Here is a 17,100-nt window from a genome sequence, read left to right as displayed (position 1 = left end):
CCCTCCCTCCCCTCTCTCTCTCTCCCTCCCTCCCCTCTCTCTCTCCCTCCCTCCCCTCTCTCTCTCCCTCCCCTCTCTCTCTCTCTCTCCCTCCCCCCTCTCTCCCCTCTCTCCCTCCCTCCCCTCTATCTCTCCCTCCCCTCTCTCTCTCCCTCCCTCCCCTCTCTCTCTCCCTCCCCTCTCTCCCTCTCTCCCTCCCCTCTCTCTCTCTCCCCCCTCTCTCTCTCCCCCCCTCCCCCCCCCACTCTCTCTCTCTCCCTCCTCCCCCCCCTCCCTCTCTCTCTCTCTCTCTCTCTCTCTCTCTCTCCCCCTCCCGCTCAGCGGCACGAACGGCTGCAGAATTCTCCCTGGCTGAAGCACTTTCACACAGGTAGGAAGATGGTTTATTTAATCTTTTCGTGGCTTATAAATGTTTATTCAGGTTGGATTTATTTGTATCATATTTGTAGAAGTATAAATAAGGATTTATTGTCGAATTTAATGAGCTCCCTTCCCCTCCCCTCCCCCCCCACCTCGTTCTGGACGCCTAATTTGTAACCTGCGCCTGATTTTTTAATGTGTAGAACAAGTTTTTTCAGTTCTACAAAAATCTTCACTGGCTCCATTCTACTTTAGTTTAGAGTACATTTTCACTGTGGAAACTTTCAAATCAGGCGTCAGTGGCTGGACACGCCCCCTTTTGAAGAAAAAATTCTGTTCTAAACTCGAACTGTTCTACCTGACTAGAACTGCAGAAAAAAAAATGTGGAGAATTGCGATTTCTAAAATAGTCCGTTCTCCACCAGTTGCTCCTAAAAATCAGGCGCGAATCATGTGGAAACTTGGGCCCTATGTTTCTATGTTTCTAACCGGGTTTACACCTGAGTGGGTTGCAGTAGCACGTCTTTTGAGTCATTGTATGCATTACAGTTTACAACAGCGATTATTGAAATCTAACGTACTTTAAGGTGGAAAGAAAGTTCAGGATAAGACCTTTTGTTCAAAGAGTTTCTGAACATTTCCTTGTACGATGTATACTTAATCAAAATATATTTCCGTAAGAAAATTCCTGCCCTATTGCAGTTCTGTCATTTTTGATCTGCTTGCCTCTAAAGCTGCTGTGATGTCATTACTGAGAGGTAGGAGCCTTCCTGAAGTGGCTCCATTCACTCTAATGGGGGGGGCAAACTTCAGATTAGCAGCGGAGCCTTGGGCAAACAAGATACTAGCAAAGTAAGAAGGGTATCATGTCACATTGTCTTTTTTCTTTTTTATGTTTATATTATATGTATACATTTTATTTGATTCAGCACATCAGACAGAAGAGGACTATATGGCTACTCAAAATATGTTGAAGAGTTTGCTCCCTTTTTGAAGGTTGAAGTGCACTTGGCAATTCCAAATGTGGTACGTTAATATTTCAATGTATTTAAAATTGTGGAAGATTTTAGAGGATGATTACACGTATTCTAAATTCATTGGTGTTGATTGTGACATTGAGCTGCCACCAGCCCATCCATTACGGTAGTGAATAGGCCAGAGTCATTATGAGACCCGGGCCTCATTTAAGTCAAGCCACCCCACACGGACATCCTGATGCAGGTCATCGGATTCAGACTGGCACAATAGCAGGTGGCCCGGAGGTTGCCCAGCCAGCAGCATAACTGATCTGGGGAAAGGGGGATCATAATTGCAGCATCAATAGTCCTGGTTATTGTTATCGCCAAATTAAGTGTATCTAAGGGTTAAGTCATGGCAGGAGAGCTCGGTCACGTGATATGCTCCTCCTGTACCATGTGGGAACTCAGGGACACTTCCGGTGTCCCTGACAACTACGTGTGCGGGAAGTGTATCCGCCTCCAGCTCCTGACGGACCGCGTTGCAGATTTGGAGCTGAGGGTGGATTCATTCTGGAGCATCCATGATGCTGAGAATGACGTGCGTAGCACGTGTAGTGAGTTGGTCTTGCCGCAGGTGAAGGGTCCACAGCCAGCTAGGGAATGCAAGACCAGCAGGAAGAGCAGTGCAAGGAAGGTAGTGCAGGGGTCCCCTGTGGTCATCCCCCTGCAAAATAGGTAAACTGCTTTGAGTACTGTTGAGGGGGATAACTCATCAGGGGAGGGCAGCAGCAGCAAGTTCATGGCACCATGGCTGGCTCCGTTGCACAGGAGGGCAGGAAAAAGAGTGGGAGAGCGATAGTGATAGGGGATTCAATTGTAAGGGAAGTAGAAAGGCGTTTCTGCGGCCGCAACCGAGACTCCAGGATGGTATGTTGCCTCCCTGGTGCAAGGGTCAAGGATGTCTTGGAGCGGGTGCAGGGCATTCTAAAAAGGGAGGGAGAACAGCCAGTTGTCGTGGTGCACATTGGTACCAATGGCATAGGTAAAAAAAGGGATGAGGTCTTATGAGACGAATTTAAGGAGCTAGGAGCTAAATTAAAACATAGGACCTTAAAAGTAGTAATCTCGGGATTGTTACCAGTGCCATGTGCTAGTCAGAGTAGGAATCATAAGATAGCGCAGATGAATACGTGGCTTGAACAGTGGTGCAGCAGGGAGGGATTCAAATTCCTGGGGCATTGGAACCGGTTCTGGGGGAGGTGGGACCAGTACAAACTGGAAGGTCTGCACCTGGGCAGGACCGGAACCAATGTCCTCGGGGGAGTGTTTGCTAGTGCTGTTGGGGAGGAATTAAACTAATATGGCAGGGGGATGGGAACCGATGCAGGGAGACAGAGGGAAACAAAATGGAGACAGAAGCAAAAGACAGAAAGGAGATGAGTAAAAGTGGAGGGCAGAGAAACCCAAGGCAAAAAACAAAAAGGGCCAATGTACAGCAAAATTCTAAAGGGTCAAAGTGTAACAAAAAAGGAAAGCCTGAAAGCTCGGTGCCTCAATGCGAGGAGTATTCGGAACCCAGGAGAGGGCTCTGAGTTAGTTCGAGTGGGTGAGAGCGCAGATGAACAGGACCCCAAGAAAGAATGCAAAAGGCAAGAGGCAACAGAGCTGAGTAGCACTGGGGTAAGTGTAAACCACAAATTGATCGGAAAAAACAATATGTATGAATATAAAGGGGCTGCAGGAGGGGTCAAAACTAAAAATCATGGTTTAAAAACTACTGTTAAAACACTCTATCTTAACGCACGCAGCATTCGAAATAAAGTAAATGATTTGACGGCACAAATCATTACAAATGGGTATGATTTGGTGGCCATTACAGAAACGTGGTTGCAGGGTGGCCAAGACTGGGAATTAAACATATAGGGGTATCTGACAATTAGGAAGGATCGACAAGAAGGGAAAGGAGGTGGGGTAGCTCTGTTAATAAAAGATGATATCAGGGCAGTTGTGAGAGATGATATTGGCTCAAATGAACAAAATGTTGAATCATTGTGGGTGGAGATTAGAGATAGTAAGGGGAAAAAGTCACTGGTGGGCGTAGTTTATAGGCCCCCAAATAATAACTTTATGGTGGGGCGGACAATAATCAAGGGAATAATAGAGGCATGTGAAAAAGGAACGGCAGTAATCATGGAGGATTTTAACCTACATATCGATTGGTAAAATCAAATCGCACGGGGTAGCCTGGAGGAGGAATTCATAGAATGCATACGGGATTGTTTCTTAGAACAGTATGTTACAGAACCTTCAAGGGAGCACGCTATCTTAGTTCTGGTACTGTGTAATGAGACAGGAATAATAAACGATCTCCTAGTAAACGATCCCCTCGGAATGAGTGATCACAGTAGAGTTGAATTTGTAATACAGATTGAGGTTGAGGAAGTAGTGTCTCAAACGAGCATACCATGCTTAAACAAAGGGGACTACAGTGGGATTAGGGCAGAGTTAGCTAAAGTAGACTGGGAACACTGACTAAATGGAGGCACTATTGAGGAACAGTGGAGGACTTTTAAGGAGCTCTTTCATAGTGCTCAACAAAAATATATTCCAGTGAAAATGAAGGGCGGTTAGAGAAGGGATAACCAGCCGTGGATAACCAAGGAAATAAAGGAGAGTATCAAATTAAAAACCAATGCGTACAAGGTGGCCAAGGTTAGTGGGAAACGAGAAGATTGGGAAAATGTTAAACGACAGCAAAGAATGACTAAGAAAGCAATAAAGAAAGGAAAGATAGATTACAAAAGTAAACTTGCGCAAAACATAAAAACAGATAGTAAAAGCTTTTACCGATATATAAAACGGAAGAGAGTGACTAAAGTAAATGTTGGTCCCTTAGAAGATGAGAAGGGGGATTTAATAATGGGAAATGTGGAACTGGCTGAGACCTCAAACAATGATTTTGCTTCGGTCTTCACAGCGGAAGACACAAAAACCATGCCAAAAATTGTTGGTCACGGGAATGTGGGAAGGGAGGACCTTAAGACAATCACTATCACTAGGGAGATAGTGCTGGACAGGCTAATGGGACTCAAGGTAGACAAGTCCCCTGGTCCTGATGAAATGCATCCCAAGGTATTAAAAGAGATGGCGGAAGTTATAGCAAATGCATTCGTTATAATCTACCAAAATTCTCTGGACTCTGGGGAGGTACCAGTGGATTGGAAAGCAGCTAATGTAATGCCTCTGTTTAAAAAAAGGGGCAGACAAAAGATAGGTTACTATAGGCTGGTTAGTTTAACATCTGTAGTGGGGAAAATGCTTGAAGCTATCATTAAGGAAGAAATAGCGGGACATCTAGATAGGAACAGTGCAATCAAGCAGATGCAACATGGATTCATGAAGGGGAAATCATGTTTAACTAATTTACTGGAATTCTTTGAGGATATAACGAATATGGTGGAGAGAGGTGTACCGATGGATGTGGTGTATTTAGATTTCCAAAAGGTACTCGATAAGGTGCCACACAAAAGGTTACTGCAGAAGATAAAGGGATGCGGAGTCAGAGGAAATGTATTAGCATGGATAGAGAATTGGCTGGCTAACAGAAAGCAGAGAGTCGAGATAAATGGGTCCTTTTCGGGTTGGAAATCGGTGGTTAGTGGTGTGCCACAGGGATCGGTGCTGGGACCACAACTGTTTACAATATACATAGATGACCTGGAAGAGGGGACAGAGTGTAGTGTAACAAAATTTGCAGATGACACAAAGATTAGTGGGAAAGCGGGTTGTGTAGAGGACACAGAGAGGCTGCAAAGAGATTTAGATAGGTTTAGCGAATGGGCTCAGGTTTGGCAGATGGAATACAATGTTGGAAAATGTGAAGTCATCCACCTTGGAAAAAAAAACAGTAAAAGGGAATATTATTTGAATGGAAAGAAATTACAACATGCTGCGGTGCAGAGGGACCTGGGGGCCCTTGTGCATGAATCCCAAAAGTTAGTTTGCAGGTGCAGCAGGTAATCAGGAAAGCGAATGGAATGTTGGCCTTCATTGCGAGAGGGATGGAGTACAAAAGCAGGGAGGTCCTGCTGCAACTGTACAGGGTATTGGTGAGGCCGCACTTGGAGTACTGCATGCAGTTTTGGTCACCTTACTTAAGGAAGGATATACTAGCTTTGGAGGGGGTACAGAGACGATTCACTAGTCTGATTCCGGACATGAGGGGGTTACCTTATGATGATAGATTGAGTAGACTGGGTCCTTACTCATTGGAGTTCAGAAGGATGAGGGGTGATCTTATCGAAACATTTAAAATAATGAAAGGGATAGACAAGATAGAGGCAGAGAGGTTGTTTTCACTGGTCGGGGAGACTAGAACTAGGGGGCACAGCCTCAAAGTACAGGGGAGCCAATTTAAAACCGAGTTGAGAAGGAATTTCTTCTCCCAGAGGGTTGTGAATCTGTGGAATTCTCTGCGCAAGGAAGCAGTTGAGGCTAGCTCATTGAAAGTATTCAAATATGGGAATTAAGGGTTATGGGGAGCGGGCGGGTAAGTGGAGCTGAGTCCACGGCCAGATCAGCCATGATCTTTTTGAATGGCGGAACAGGCTCGAGGGACCAGATGGCCTACTCCTGTTCCTAATTCTTATTTTCTTATGTTCTTATGTTCTTATTGTTATGGTGCTCAGAACAGCGGTTCTAATGTAAAACTTACTTATTTAGGGCTCAATTTTCCCCAAGCCTGTTTTCTGGCCTATTGCCAGAGTTGCGCCGCTTGTTTAGGTCAAGAAATGCGCGAGAAAAACTTGTCCGTGGTTTCCCCAATGTTTAAGCTGTTATTTGGAGCCGCGCAGCATGGCCAGTCACCTCGGGGGGTGGAGCCTGTGGTCTGCGCTGGAAAAAGGAACCGGGCCTTTTGTGCATGCACAGGGAAAAAAACGGAAGTTCTTGATGTCGCTGAAATGGCCGCGCATGCGCAGTAGTGTCCTCTCTCTCCCTCCCCCCTCCCCGGGCACCAAGTCTTCAGATCGTCTGTCTGCGACCTCTCCGGTCCTCGAGTGAGGTGCCTTCCTGGTCCGCTGTGGCCCCCGAGTGCATGCCGGTCAGTTTGTTCCCTCCCCCGCCGAGCCTCTCTGGTCCTGGGTCCGTTCCGCTTCCCACCCCGAGCCCAGGCCGAATGGCCTCTGATTTACTTACCTGCGCCGATTTCGTTAACTCTCTACAAGGGTTTTCTCGAAAGGCCACATACGCTGGCCAATGTAGAAATGGAGTAACCATCAACTGGCCAAAGTTCCCTAAATGGCCAGAATTGACGTAGGTGGCTGGTTACGCCTCCTTTTGCGGAAAAAAAAAATTACCTCAAAAAAACCCATAACTAAATGAGTTACGCTGGTGAAAATTGTTTGGGGAAACTGGGGATTTTTAAGTTCGGCCAGAAAAAGCAGCCCACTCCAAAAAAATTCGGGAAAATTGAGCCCTTAGTGCCTATTCGGTCCTATCATCAGTGAAACTGGTCAGAGAGGGCATAGCGCATGTTCCAACCAGTTCTGTTTTTAAATTATAATTGTGGTCCTGTGTACATCATAGAGCAGAGAAAGTTAAAGGTAAATTTAATAGAGATGTTCAAAATCATGAAGGGTTTTGACAGAGTAAATAAGGAGAAACTGTTACAAAAGCAAAATACTGCGGATGCTGGAAATCTGACATAAAAACAGAAAATGTTCGGAATACTCAGCAATTCAGGCAGCATCTGTGGAGACAGAAACAGAGTTAACATTTCAGGTTGAAGACCTTTCATTAAATTTATTTTTCTCTCCACAAGAGAAGTGTTTCTAATGGCAGACGTGTTAGTAACCAGAGGACATTGATTTAAGATGATTGGCAAAAGAAGAAGAGGCGAGAGGAAGAGAAATTTCTTTAAGCAGCGAGTTGTTACAATATGGAATGTGCTGCCTGAAAATGTGGTGGAAGTAGATTCAATAATAGTTTTCAAAAGGGAATTGGATAAATATTTAAAAGAGATCATTTGCAAGACTACCGAGAAAGGGCAGGGGAATAGGACTAATTGGATACCTCAAGCACAATGAGCCAAATGGCCTCTTGCTGTATCATTCTATGATTCTATGATTGGGGGAGCTGTTTTGTCAGTTTTTCAGTTCGACAAGGAGAACAGCTTTAATGCCATTATGCTGATCATGAAAGATAAATACCTGTCCAGGATTTTTTCTTTATTCATTTCGTGGGATGTTGGCACGCTGGCAAGGCCAGCATTTATTGCCCATCTCTAATTGCCCTTGAGAAGGTCATGGTGAGCCATCTTCTTGAACTGCTGCAGTCCATGTGATGAAGGTACTCTCACAGTGCTGGTAGAACATAAAACATAAGAACATAAGAAATAGGGGCAGGAGTAGGCCATCTGACCCCTCGAGCCTGCTCCACCATTCAATAAGATCATGGCTGATCTGATCTTGGCCTCAACTTCACTTCCATGCCCTCTCCCCATACCTCTTGACTCCCTTATCATTCAGAAATCTGGTCTATCTTCACCTTAAATATATTCAATGACACAGCCTCCACAGCTCTTTGGGGTAGAGAATTCCAAAGATTCACAACCCTCTGAGAGAAGAAATTCTTCTTCATTTCCATTTTAAATGGGTGAGCCCCCCATTAGGTTAACCCCCCATTGGGTATGGGGTTCCAGGATTTTGACTCAGCGACAATAAAGGAATGGTGATATATTCCCAAGTCAGGATGGTGTGTGACTTGGAGAGGAACGTGAAGATGATGGTGTTTCCATAAGCTTGCTGCCCTTGTCCCTCTAGGTGGTAGAGATCATGGGTTTGGGAGGTGCTGTCGAGTTGCTGCAGTACATCTTGTAGATGGTACACACTGCAGCCACGGTGCACCAGTGGAGGAGAGAGTGAATGTTAAAGGTGGTGGATAGGGTACTAATTAAGCAGGCTGCTTTGTCCTGGATAGTGTCGAGCTTTTTGAGTGTTGTTGGAGCTGCACTCATCCAGGCAAGTGAAGAGTATTCCATCACACTCTGACTTGTGCCTTATCGATGATGGAAAGGCTTTGGGGAGTCAGGAGGTGAGACACGCTGCAGAATACCCATTTTCTAACCTGCTCTTATAGCCACAGTATTTATGTGGCTTGTCCAGTTAATTTTCTGGTCAATGATGACTCCTAGGATGTTGATGGTGGGGGATTCAACATGGTAATGCCTCTGAATGCCAAAGGGAAGTGATTAGTCTCTCTCTTGTTGGAGATGGTCATTGTCTAGCACTTATGTGGCGTGAATATTACTTGCCACTTATCAGCCCAAGCCTGAATGTTGTCCTGATGTTGCTGCATGCAGGAACAGACTGCTTCATTATTTGAGGAGTTGCAAATGGAACACTGTGCAATCATCAGTGAAAATGTACACTTTTGACCTTATGTTGGAGAGAATGAAGCAGCTGAAGATGTTTGGTCCGAGGCCCTGAGGAACTCCTGCAGCAATGTCCTGGGGCTGAGATGATTGGCCTCCAACAACCACAACCATCTTCCTTGGATTAAAAAATGTAGAGTGAGAAAGCAGGATGCCAAATGGATTAATAAATGAATTGGAAGTGAAATATGATGGAAAAGCAATCCCTACATATGTTATCCTACTTCCCTCATCTCACTTCTCCTTCATCCCACAATCTCCTCTGATGTTCAAGTTGCACATGGTGTAGGCATTCAGTTCTTGCTTTCCTGCCCTGCCCTCACCACAACCCTATCTTTCCTCATTTCAGACACCAAGAGTGGCTCGGTAGTGCCACTACTGACCGAGCTGACTGAGTCCTAAAGGACATAGCTGCCAGACTGGGCCTGCGGTAGATGGTAACACGAGCGAAAAAAACGACGTGATCGTGTCCTTACCAATCTACCAGTCGCCAATGTATCTGTCCATGACAGTATTGGTAGAACTGACCACAGCACAGTTCTTGTGGAGACGAAGTCCCATCTTCACACCGAGTACACCCTCCATCGTGTTGTGTGGCACTACCACCATGCTAAATGGAATAGATTCCGAACTGATCTAGCAGCTTAAAACTGGGCATCCATGAGGCACTGTGGGCCATCAGCAGCAGCAGAATTGTATTCCACCACAATCTGTAACCTCATGGCTTGGCACATCCCTCATTTGTCATTACCATCAAGCCAGGGGACCAACCCTGGTTCAATGAGGAGTGCAGAAGAGCATGCCAGAAGCAACATCAGGCATATCTGAAAATGAGGCGCCAACCTGGGGAAGATGCAACACAGAACTACATGCATGCTAAACAGCTTAAGCAGCATGCTATAGAGAGGGCTAAGCGATCCCACAACCAACGGATCAGATCAAAGCTCTGCAGTCATGCCACATCCAGTTGTGAATGGTGGTGGACTATTAAAAAATTAAAAAGAGAGGAAGGCTCCATGAATATACCCATCCTTAATGATGACAGAGCCTTGCACACGACTGCAAAAGACAAGGCTGAAGCATTTGCAAACATCTTCAGTCAGAAGTGACGAGTGGATAATCCATTTCGGCCTCCTCCTGAGGTTGCTACAATCACAGAAGATAGTCTCAGCTATAATAAAAACAGAGAATGCTGGAAATCTCAGCGGGTCAGGCACCATCTGTGGAGAGAAAAACAGAGTTAACGTTTTGGGTCGACGACCCTTCATCAGAACTACTGAATGTTCGAAAAGAGCATATTCTTAAGCACTGAAAGGGGGAAAGGAAGAAAGAACAAAAGGGAAGGTCTGTGATAGTGTTGAAGGCAGAAGAGATTAGAGAGACAAAAGGGATGATGGGCCGAATTGAAATTGTAATGATAGAGGTTAGAAAAAGGTTAATCAGGATAGGGTATGAATGGCGGAGTAATGACCAGCTGCTATTTTAGACAACGAGAAAAAAAAAGAGAAGAAAGAAAAAAAACATAAGATGGGGGGAGGGAAAGGGAGCCAAAGATGGCTAGACATTATGCTCTGAAATTGTTGAATTCAATGTTGAGTCCAGAAGGCTGTAAAGTGCCTAAACGAAAGATGAGGTGCTGTTCCTCCAGCTTGCGTTGAGCTTCATTGGAAAAGTGGAGGAGTCTGAGGACGGAGATATCAGAGTGGGAGTGGAGTGGAGAATTAAAGTGACAGGCGACCAGAAGCTCAGGGTCACACTTGTGGACTGAACGGAGGTGTTCAGCAAAGCGGCCAATCTTCCCTTCCCCTCCCCTCTCAGGGTTCCGAAGGGACCACTCCCTCCGCGACACCCTGGTCCATTCTGCAGTCCCCCAGCACTCCCTCCCCTTCCCACGGCATCTTACCATGCAAGTGCAGGAGATGCAACACCTGCCCTTTTACCTCCTCCCTTCCCACTATCCAGGGCCCCAAATATTCCTTTAGGTGAAACCACGATTTACTTGTACTTCTTTCAATTTAGTATACTGTATTCGCTGCGCACGATCTGGTCTCCTCTACACTGGGGAGACCAAGCATAGATTACTTTGCTGAACACCTCCGTTCATCCTTTTTGTCTCTCTAATCCCTCCTGCCTTCCATCCTATCACAAACCTTCCCTGTTGTTCTTTCTTCAGTACTTAAGAATGTGCTCTTTTCGAACATTCGGCAGTTCTGAGTAAGGGTTGTCAACTCGAAATGTGAACACTGTTTCTCTCCACAGATGCTACCTGAACCGCTGAGATTTCCAGCAATCTCTGTTTTTATTTCAGTTTCCAGCATCCGCAGTATTTTGCTTTTGTATTGGTCTTCAGCCAATTCGATTCACTCCACCTGATGTCTAGGAATGGCTGACTGCATTGGACACAGCAAAGGCTATGGGCCCTGACAACATCCCGGCTATCGTACTGAAGGCTTGTGCTCCAGAACTAACCACGCCTGTAGCCAAGCTCTTCCAGTGCAGCTACAACACTGGCATCTATCCGACAATGTGGAAAACTGCCTAGGTATGTCCTGTCCACAAAATCCAGGACAAACCCAATCTGGCCAATTACCACCCCATCAGTCTATTCTCAATCTATCAGCGAAGTGATGGAAGGTGTTGTCAACCGTGGTATCAAGTGTCACTTACTCACCAAGAACCAGCCCACTGATGCTCAGTTCAGCTTCTGCCAGGACCACTCGGCTGCAGACCTCATTACAGCCTTGGTCCAAACATAGACAAAAGAGCTGAATTCCAAAGGTGAAGTGAGAGTGACTGCCCTTGACATCAAAGCAGCATTGGAGGCTTAAGAACATAAGAAATAGGAGCAGGATTAGGCCACTTGGCCCATCGAGCCTCCTCCGCCATTCAATAAGATCATGGCTGATCTGATCTGATCATGGACTCTGTTCCACTTCCCTGCTCGCTCCCCATAACCCTTTAATCCCTAATTGCTCAAAAATCTGTCTATTTCCGCCTTAAATATATTCAACAACCCAGCCTCCACAGCTCTCTGGGACAGATAATTCTATAGATATACAACAGTTGTAGCAGGACTTTTATGCTTTTGTACTCTATCCCCTTTGCAATAAAGGCCAACATTCCATTTGCCTTCCTGATTACTTGCTGTACCTGCATATACTAACTTTTTGTGTTTCATGCACAAGAATCCCCAAGTCCCTCTGTACTGCAACACTTTGTAATTTTTCTCTTTTAAATTGTAATTTGCTTTTCTATTTTTTTTGCCAAAGTAGATAACCTCACATTTTCCCACATTATACTCCATCTGCCAGATTTATGCCCACTCACTTAGCCTGTCTATATCCTTTTACAGATCTTTTGTGTCCTCCTCACAATTTGCTTTCCCAACCATCTTTGTATCATCAGCAAACTTCATCCAAGTCATTAATATAGATTGTAAATAGTTGAGGACTCAGCACCGATCCCTGCGGCACCCCACTAATCACTGTTTGCCAATCGGAAAATTACCCATTTATCCCAACTCCCTGTTTTCCGTTAGTTAGCCAATCCTCTCGCCATGCTAATATATTACCCCCAACCCCGTGAACTTTTATCTTGTGCAGTAACCTTTTATGTAGCACCTTATCGAATGCCTTCTGGAAATCCAAATACACCACATCCATTAGTTCCCCCTTATCCACCCTGCTCATTTCATCCTCAAAGAACTCCAGCAAATTTGTCAAACATGATTTCCGTTTCATAAAACGGAAATGCTGACTCTGTTTGATTGAATTATACTTTTCCAAATGTCGCGCTAATGCTTCCTTAATAATGGACTCCAGCATTTTCCCAATGATAGATGTTAGGTTAACTGTTCTATAGTTTCCTGCCACCTTTTTTAAATAGGGGTGTTATATTTGTGGTTTTCCAATATGCTGGGACCGCCCCAGAATCCAGGGAATTTTGGTCGATTGCAACCAATGCATCCATTATCTCTGCAGCCATCTCTTTTAAGATTCTAGGATGTCTGCCTTTAGTCCCATTATTTTACCGAGTACTACTTCATTAATGATAGTGATTATATTCAGTTCTTCCCTCCCTATAGCCGCTTGATTATCCACTATTGGGATGTTTTTAGTGTTTTCTACCATGAAGACCGATACAAAATATTTGTTCAACGTCTCTGCCATTTCCCTGTTCTCCATTATTAATTCCCCAGTCTCATCTTCTAGGAGACCAACATTTACTTTAGCCAGTCTTTTCCTTTTTATGTACCTGTAGAAACTCTTACTATCTGTTTTTATATTTTGTGCTAGGCTTGGGATGAAAAATGGCAAATAGCATTCGCGCCACAGAAGTGCCAGGCAATGACAATCTCTAACAGTCAAGAGTCTAACCACTGCTCCTTGCTATTCAACGGCATAACCATCGCCGAATCCCCCACCATCAACATCTTAGAAGTCACCATTGACCAGAAACTTAACTGGACCGGCCACATACATACTGTGGCTATAACAACAGGTCAGAGGCTGGGTATTCTGCAGTGACTGTCTCACCTCCTGATTCCCCAATGCCTTTCATACAATAGAATCATAGAATGATTACAACCATTCGGCCTGTCGAGCCAGCTCTCTGCAAGAGCACTTCAGCTAGTCCCACTCCCCCGCCCTTTCCCTGTAGACCTCCATTTTTTTTTCATTCAGGTACTTATCCAATTTCCTTTAGAAAGCCACATTTGAATCTGACTCCATCACCCTTTCAGGCAGTGCATTCCATAACCACTCATTGCATTAAAAAGTTCTTCCTCATGTTGCTTTTGGTTTTTCTGCCAATCACCTTAAATCTGTGTTCTCTGGTTCTCGATCTTTCTGCCAATGGGAACAGTTTCTCTCTATCTACTCTGTTCAGACCCCTCATGATTTTGAACACCTCTATCAAATCTTCTCTCAACTTTTTTGCTCTAAGGAGAACAATCTCAGCTTCCCCAGTCTATCCACGTAACTGAAGTCCGTCATCCCTGGACTTTTCTGCACCCACTCGAAGGCCTTCACATCCTTCCTAAAGTGCGGTGCCCAGAATTGGACACAATAGTCCAGTTCAGGTCGAATGCTTTATAAAGGTTCATCATAACTTTTATCGGCTGGATTTTTGTCTAGCTTGTGCCTCGTTTAGCGATGCGGTGGAGCAGCAAATAGTGTTTCAGGGTGTCAAATGGGGCATCCAAGATTTTGCGCCTGGACGGAACTTTCGGCATAGGTTTTGTGGCGGCGTTAAAAGTTACCGCCCTGACTTCCATTTGGGCCATCAGGATGACGTAAATCATCGTGCAACACTGCGCTAATGCCCTGGGTGGAACTTTCAGGCTTATCGTCTGATTTAACGTCTAGCTGAAAAACCGACAAGAAAAAGCTGGCGTTGCCATATTGCAGCAGGTGCTATGGCGGTATCTTTGAAATGAAGTTGGACCATCTCATATCGGAGATGTCACACACTCCTATGGTTTAGTGCCATAAGCTGTGTGAATCTACAGGTCGCAAGGGCACAGTACGCATGGCAACTGGAATTTATAGATCCCAATGAGCAGGGACTGCCAGACTGAGAAATCTATAGGCTCTGAGTGCTTTGCTTGAACAGGAAAGGGGAGGTTTGAGCGAAGCCTCATGACTCAATGCTACCATGATCGCTATTCCCCCACTTACTCTGCAAATAAGGCATAAGACAGCAATGGTTAAGATGAAGGAAATATTTTTATCAAAAATGCAACAGTATCAACACCCTCCCCCCAACAAAGCCCACAATAATTCAATGGATACACACATACAAAAACACAGATCTGCATCCTGTAATCAATAACATGAATAGAAAAAGAAAATCTGCATCCTACAGTGGACAATATGCAGCATTGATTAACAAGTAATACTGCAATGCTCTACATTCTTGGAAAGCCTTACTGCTTATGGCTAACGTTTTTACCCCCACTTCCCTTCATCATCCTCCCATAGCTGCTGCTCCTCCTCAATGTGGCCGCAGTGCATGCAGCACGGCTGCTGGAGGCCTGCTGTCTTGGGAGCTGAGACAATGAGACACCGTCGGAGGATGCACTGGAGCAGCTCCTGGCCTGGAAGGCCTGGCTTCTGACTGGCTCACTTGTTCCTCGGCATTGCCAATCACAGGTGGTTTGGGTGTCAACTGTCATTGGTGCTTGATTGACGAGTGAGTGGGGGAGATGGAATGCTGTCATCCTGAGGAATGCCACCACCTCTCATCTCCCCTGGAGCCACTTTGTCCCTGATGGAGCAGGGCCTTAGCTACCAGAGCACGATGTAAAGGAGCACCTTGCTGGCCTGATTCGGCACCATCACTTCTCTTTGGGACAGTGGGGAATGCACAAGAGTATGGAGGCAGACATGAAGCAGGGCTTGTGCCTGTGATGCACCCGAGCCTGCGATGTGCTCAAGGCACACAGCACACTCTCTGGAACTCCACTATCACTGCTCGAGGCCACCAGCCTATGTGTGTGGGCAATGATGGCCTCGCTGGACTCACAGCTTGCAGCGACAATCTGCGACCCTACCTCCGTAGCTGTCGCAGTGAGCTTGTCGATGCTCACGGGGATCCATCCCAACGCAGCAATCATCTCACGGTTTTGCTCTGTGTTTGCCCTGGACACTGCCACCAGATCCAGTTCTCGATCTGCCTGTCTGTTAGCAGCTCAACTTTGTCGACTCACCCTCCGGAGAGCTGACCTGGGGGATTCCACCCTAGCACTACGTTGCTGCTCGTCATTGGGCACAGGAACCTCCAAGTCGTCAAACCCCGGGAACGCAGGCTCTTCCCCAGATGAGCTCAGTCCCGATGGGACATCAGGTGGGCTGGGATGTTCCGCCGGAGCTGTCTCATCCATCTCGTTCTCCTCCAAACCATCGCGTGATATGGAGGGCTCCCTCGGGGGATGCGACGCCTCTGGCTGGTCATCTGGAAGTAGAAAGCAATGGATGAGTGGTTAGCAGCAGGGGAGGGGGTAGTGTGATATGAGGAAGGTCGCATAACAGAGGCTCATTTGAAAGACCACCGCTACTCCATTAGCTTTCTCATTGCAGTGTTTTTGAGTCGCGCTATCCTTTCACTTACCCTCAGTATCCGAAGGGTGCTCAGCAACCCCACCAGCAGTCCGACCTGTGACAACAATAAGGGCTGACACTCTCTCCTTCACATCAGTGAATGGAAGTGTGAGTTGGACCTCCGCCTGTCCGCCGTTGCTCCCTGCGGTTGTTGGGGTGCTTCGACAGAAAAGATAAAAATGAGAATGGTTAAAATAGGAGTCCATCTGCTGTTGTGGCACAGATGGCCACAAAAGTAGTTTAGGCCATAGTGTATGAATGTTTCAGGGGCCTCTGTTCAATGCACTTGGATCTTACATGTGCTTCGTCAGGAGATTATCAAAGTCTACAGGCATCTAACATGAGATGTGTAAGAGATCTTTCAGAAAGCGATCGGAGCAGTTGCAGTGTATTCCGATGACGATGTTAATTATGTAAAGAAATCATTCAGTGCAAATAGGATGCCGAAGTAAGCCTTCCTTTCTGTTATGTATAGAGAAAGAGTCAGACTGAACACTGTGAGCTCAAAGTAAAGTGTGACCTTAGTCTTTTATTGCAGGTCTCCAGAGTGCCTCTCCAACCTGTGAGGCCTCCTTAAATACCTGTGCTCCCAAGGGATTATGGGATCCCTTGGGACTCCAGGGGATGAGCCCTCTGGTGGTTGTACAGAGTAAATACAAATCCACATATATAACAACACTCCCCCACAAAGTCAATCGTGTAACTATTTACAATGTGAGTCGATCTGGGGCCCTTCTTCCCCTGGTTGATCATCTCGGTGTGAAAGCTGGTATTGTTGAATCATTTGTTGGGCCCTCGCTGGGTTGCTCTGCAGCTGGCCTTGCTGGGCTGCCTGGTGTGTTGGGTCCTGCTGGGCTGCTGTGGATGATGGGTTCTGCTTCGTGGTCAACCGTGGTGCCGGTTGCCACTGGTGTGTATGTTGGGGGATCAAAAAAGGTAGGGTCCAAGGTGGGTTTCTCAGGATAATCTGTAAATCTGAGTTTGATTTGGTCCAAGTGCTTCCGGTGAATGAGTCCATTTGAAAGTTTGACCCGAAACATCCTGCTCCCCTCTTTGGCCACGACAGTGCCGGGAAGCCACTTGGGACCTTGTCCATAATTCAATACAAATACAGGATCATTGATTTCAATCTCGCGTGACACATTTGCGCAATAATGGTATGCACTTTGTTGAAGCTGCCTGCTCTCTACCTGTTCATGTAGATCAGGGTGAACTAACGAGAGCCTTGTCTAAAGTGCTCTTTTCATCA

General features: G+C 45.9%; 1 protein-coding gene across 2 annotated transcripts in view; it reads left to right on the top strand.

Annotated features, from left to right (window-relative positions):
• LOC139267485 (dynein axonemal heavy chain 8-like) overlaps positions 1-17,100 on the top strand; it is a 2,569,686-nt gene that overhangs the window by 1,256,989 nt on the left and 1,295,597 nt on the right. For both annotated transcript variants that reach the window (XM_070885867.1, XM_070885866.1), the window contains one exon: positions 1,290-1,386. In XM_070885867.1, the coding sequence (XP_070741968.1) occupies positions 1,290-1,386 (97 nt within the window). The remainder of the gene's footprint in view (positions 1-1,289; positions 1,387-17,100) is intronic.

Source organism: Pristiophorus japonicus, chromosome 7 (genome assembly GCF_044704955.1).
Source record: "Pristiophorus japonicus isolate sPriJap1 chromosome 7, sPriJap1.hap1, whole genome shotgun sequence".
In the NCBI taxonomy this organism is placed as follows: domain Eukaryota; kingdom Metazoa; phylum Chordata; class Chondrichthyes; family Pristiophoridae; genus Pristiophorus; species Pristiophorus japonicus.
The sequence above is the reverse complement of the archived record's forward strand: the minus strand, read 5'-3'. Positions and strand labels throughout refer to the sequence as shown.